Source organism: Vombatus ursinus, unplaced genomic scaffold (genome assembly GCF_900497805.2).
Source record: "Vombatus ursinus unplaced genomic scaffold, bare-nosed wombat genome assembly UNPS02006874.1, whole genome shotgun sequence".
In the NCBI taxonomy this organism is placed as follows: Eukaryota; Metazoa; Chordata; class Mammalia; order Diprotodontia; family Vombatidae; genus Vombatus; species Vombatus ursinus.
Genome location: NW_020946652.1, coordinates 10325079 through 10329860, shown reverse-complemented (window position 1 = coordinate 10329860; position 4782 = coordinate 10325079). Strand labels below are relative to the sequence as shown.

The 4782-nt window shown below is 57.9% G+C and overlaps 1 protein-coding gene across 6 annotated transcripts in view; it reads right to left on the bottom strand.

Moving 5' to 3' along the window:
* Positions 1-859: 859 nt before the first annotated feature.
* PPP1R9A (protein phosphatase 1 regulatory subunit 9A) overlaps positions 860-4782 on the bottom strand; it is a 100049-nt gene continuing 96126 nt past the window's right edge. For 4 of the 6 annotated variants that reach the window (XM_027848805.1, XM_027848806.1, XM_027848807.1 and 1 more), the window contains 2 exons: positions 4159-4341; positions 860-3161 (listed from right to left, as the gene is read on the bottom strand). In XM_027848805.1, the coding sequence (XP_027704606.1) occupies positions 2958-3161; positions 4159-4341 (387 nt within the window). In that variant the 3' untranslated portion in view covers positions 860-2957. Of the gene's footprint in view, positions 3162-4158; positions 4342-4782 lie in introns of those variants that run through there. The other 2 variants (XM_027848809.1, XM_027848810.1) reach the window with 2 other exon arrangements.

Genomic DNA, 4782 nt, shown 5'->3' with positions numbered 1-4782 from the left:
GAGGGATTCACAAGCAACAGAACATGCCAAGAACTCATGCTGGGAGAGGCACCCCAGGTCTAAGCCAATGCTGCTTCTTCCAAAGGCCCAAGACATCACTTTGAGATTTGAATAGGGAATCCGGTAGATTCCCTTTTTCCATTTCCAATTCAATGCTTCTGATGCGAATCAATGGGAAACTTAGGGGGCACACTGGCACTGTAAATGCTGACTGGCTCATGGGACAAGGCCAGATTTCCAAGACAGGTCATCTCCTCCAGCCTCCTCACTGTGCAGAAGGGGAAACTGTGTAATGACTCCCCCGAAGAAAAAACATGAATCCAGGTGAGGACCAAGCATCCCTCACCTTGTACCCAGCCAACTTCCTCGGTCCCCAGTGAGCCCCACACTGGCCACACTGCCTGAAGTGGTTTCCACCCTTGGACACTCACTCTTGCTTTCCTCTCCTCTAGCTTTGAGGTGTCTCTTCAGACAAAGAAGAAATCTCACCAGCATTTTGGGCAAAAGGGTCCCAAATCCTCCTGTTTGGTGCCTGTGATGGGGTAAGAAGTTCTGTGATACTTGGGAAAGGGGGTTGATGGGGACCAGATGCCCGCAGCCCCTTAAAGGGCTCCATCCCCACCCTATATTCTTATGGCAGTGCTCTTGAGACTGGCAGAGAGGAAATGAAGGAATAGAGTCAAACTCAGAAATGGGGAGGGATTGGGCAGCTAGGTGGTGCAGTGGATAGAGCACTGGCCCTGAAGTCAGGAGGACCTGAGTTCAAATCCAGCCTCAGACCAAACACTTGACACTTACTAGCTGTGTGACCCTGGGCAAGTCACTTAACCCCAATTGCATTAAAAAAAAAAAAAAGAAATGGGGAGGGAAATTTCCCAACTCAGCAGCAACCTGGAGAGGTGGCTGGGGCACAGGGTGTGGGGTCACAAAGAGCAGAGCTCGTATCCCGGACACTCACAAGCTGTGTGGCCTGGGAACCTCTGCAGGACCTGGTGAGGTTCCCTTCTCTGAGGGGTCTTGGTGGTCTCTACGGTTCCTCTCAACCCTAAGCCTGTGTGTGATGCTGTACCCAAGAACGGATGGAGGATCGTGTGTCCACGGTGCCAAATTCTTCCATGGTGAAACCTCTGAGCTTCCCCCCTCCATGCTCTTGGTATGTAAGCTGAGAAATCTCTGGAGAGTTTGCCATGACTCTAGGCAAGAGGCCTTCCTATAGGGAATGAGGCCACCTGTGCCAAAATGTGCCTCAGCCTCTACATTTTTTACTCTGAGGCTGTAAATCTCAGGGAACTGCCCTCACGGTTCAGTTGTTGCTGATTCCCAACACCTTGCCCAGGTGCTGGGGAGACATCTTCAGGAGCTTAGCCAGCCCCCATTCTCTGCCTGGCCAAAGGCTGCTGGTCCTCGAGTGGTCAACAGGCTTCCCAGGAAGCACCACAGGGACATCAGGTGCCCACTTCACTGCCAGCTGCTGCCCACTCCCATTCCCAGACTAATGCGCCTGAAGGCAAAGCAATGACTCTCACATGTCCCACCCCAGAGCTCAGGCATCACAGTGAAAAAGCCAGTTCAGCTCAGCTTCCTTTTTCTCACCTAAATAGGACTTGAAAGGGCCCAAATGGGCCACCTTTCCAGAAGCCAAAATGCCCCCAGAAAGTCCCTGGGGTAATGTCTTCTCTTTGAGGACACGATCCCGGCCTGTGGCCCCTCCGATCCCGAAGAAGACAGATAGGCACACACACACCCTGAGGCGCTGGCATCTCAACATCACTGCAGGGAGACCAGACACATCCCATCTCTGCCCAGCATGGAGCAGCCTCAGCCTCCGTAATGCCTAGAAGAGGGACTTGCAGGGATGACAAGGCCGGCCCCTTCCTCAGTTCCAGCCCCGAGTAAATCAGCAAAGCACGAAGCCAGGAGAGGCGAGGACACAGGTCCCTGGGGGGAGGTCCCCTTCTCAAGGGTCAAGGAGCATGCGGCACAGCAGCCAGACACAGCAAGCAGTGGTTATACGGCGAAACCCCCTCCCTACTTTTCCCAATATGTACGTTTACCTTCCCAGCCCCCAGCCCCCTCCTTGCTCATTGATATCAAATGAAGACCCAGCCCATGGTCACCAGAGCCAGCCCTGCTGGGCTCAGCCCCTCTCTGCTCTGCTCTGCTCACGGCCGGCCCATCACCCAAGCAGCCCCCGCAGCCTCCCCACGTCAGAGGAGGGGTCCTTGGTCTGCCCTTCACACTGGGTACTCCCATGTCTCTCCAAAGCATTGGATTCGAAACACTCTCTAAGCCCAAACCCGTGGAAAATTTCCAGTAGAAAAGAAAGACAAGAAGTCCTCAGTCATGGCCCAGCCAGGCTGTTCCAGGGGCGTCCTGACTTGGGGCAAAAGAAATCTCCTGTTCAGACTTTGTTGGGGATGAGGGAGTGTGGGGGGCTTGTCAGCACAGCTGACCAGCTGGTCGGGGAAAAGGGGCACAGGATGGGGGATCTGGGTGCCCGGGGCTGTCCAGGAAGCCGTGCTCCTTCCCCTCCCTGGAGACCACCCTGAGCTGCCTGCCACGGCTCTGCTTTAAGGCTCTGGCTTCCTCTCGGGCTTGAAGGACAGCTGGAGAGGACGAGCCTCCCTTTCTGCAGCCAGAGAGGCGGCCATGGATGCCAGCCCTGCCCAGGCCCTGCCTGGCTCTCCAGCATGTCCTCACGTGCTCCCGGAGAAAAGGGAGGCCCGGAGGAGTCCCTGACCCCAGCTTCCTCAGGGACAAGAGGCCCCCCACATCCCCAGGGTCCCTTCTGTTTCTCTTCCACGTGAGGATCTCCGTGGTGACAACCCAAGGTGCTTTGGGATCCTCCCAGGGATGGAGATGGAGAGCACACACAGTCAGTTATTGCAGGAAGCCCCGGGCGGAGGCGGGCCAGAGCCAGTCTCCCGCAGGGAGGGAGGGAGGCAGGCACCCCGGCCTCACTGCTCACTGGCGCCCTCCGGCGGCTCTGGGGACGCAGGCTCGGCCCTCCGGGCTTTCCTCTGCTGCTCCTTCTTCCGCAACTTCTCCCGCTGCTTCTCCATTTTCTCCTGCGCTTTACGGGCCTTCTCCAGGGCCGCCTTCATGTCCTTGAGCTGCTTCTTGATGAGGGCTCTGTCCTGGGACGACGTCACCCCGAGGGCCTGGCAAAGCAAGGCGGCAGTGAGCCGTCAGGGCCCGCCCCCCAGCCCTGAAGCAGCCGCTCAGCCGGCCCCGAAGAGGCTGGACGCCCGCTTCCTTCTGCCTCCCCTCCGGAGCTGGCCAAAGCTTCTCCGAGCTCTCGGGGGTTCAGGCCCCACAGCCAGCATCCCTAGAGTGCTGGAGGGTTTGCAAAGGACTCGACGCTCTCTGTCGGGTCCTCGCCACAAGCCTGGGAGGTGGGCGCTGCCGCTAACCCCATTCTGCAGACGAGGAAGCTGGGGCAGCCAGAGGCGACCTAATCTGTCCCAGTTCCCGCAGCTGGTCAGTGCTCCAAGTTCAGCGCTCTGTGCGCTCTGGCGCCCCCTAGCGGCCAGTCCAAAAGGCACGCCTGTCGGCAGCAGAGGGGGACCAGAGGTTTTGTTACCAGTCCTGGGAGGAGGGCGGGGCAAGCCGACCTCCACAGCCTCTTTTGATAGGAGGATGGAGTCCCAACTCCTCCCGATGCCTTCCTTCACAGAGGGCAGGGGCTGGACTCAGATCAGCCACCTTCCTTCCATTTGCCTCCCTCTTGCCTCTAGCAGAAAATGCCTTTTCCCATTCCCGCCTCCCCCCATTAGACTGGAAGCTTCCTGAGGGCAGAGATGGCGCTCAGCTCAGTCCCTGGCACGTAGCGGACGCTTAATAAATGCTGATGGGACTGGGGGACCTCACAACTTTGCTCCTGAAGATGAGCACTAGGATACGGGCATGTCTGAAGCATCTCTGGTCAGAAGGCCTGCTGCCTGGGTCCTAGGTATCACACCTACAGGTGTCACTGAAATGAAGGGGAGGAGTGGAAACGGGGAGGTCAGTGCCCACCCCGGGAAGAGGGAAGAGGCTCATGGGAAGATGCCCAGGGCAGCAGGATGACTATTGGCCAGGGTTGACAGGCTGGGGAGGATTCGCACCTTGTGGCCTGTCCTGGTGGTCCTGGCCATTGGCCGCCCTCCCCGTCCTCACCTTGAGCTTATTGCCATCCAGCTGCAGAAGCTGCTCCCCGCTGACACTCTGGGCGCTAAACTCAGCCACATACTGCTCCATGTTCAGGCTCCGGAGCCACTGGGACACTTGCTGCACACTCCACTCCCGGACAGCCCGGCTCTGGCCCTGGCTATGCTTGGGGGACTGTCCGTCATCAAGGATCTGGGAACAGGGCAAAGCGGTCAGAGGGCCCAGGGGTCTGAGTTCCTGGACGGAGGACGAGCAGTACCTGGGATGGGCAGAGGAGGTCACCTCCCCCCCTCACCATCTGCCTCCTTCCAGACGGGACAGAGTCAGAGGTCCTGAGCTCTAAGTCCATGTGCCTAGGACCTCTTCTAGGGCATCCGGGGGGGGGGGGGGGCTGCCCTGAACTCTGAAGACAACAGCACGAAACCCCTCAATTTACTCAGGAAATGCTCCTCGACGTGTGGCCAAAATTAACAGCAGGGGAAAGGCTGTAGCTTTTGTTTCTAAACCAGCCAAAGTGAAAGGAATGTTTGTGCAAAATGGGTCAGAACAGGACAGAGACCTGCATCAACTAAGAGGAAGCCAGGAGAAGGGGGCACAAGAGGCTGCTGGGAGCAGAGGTAGGGGAGGTGGAGG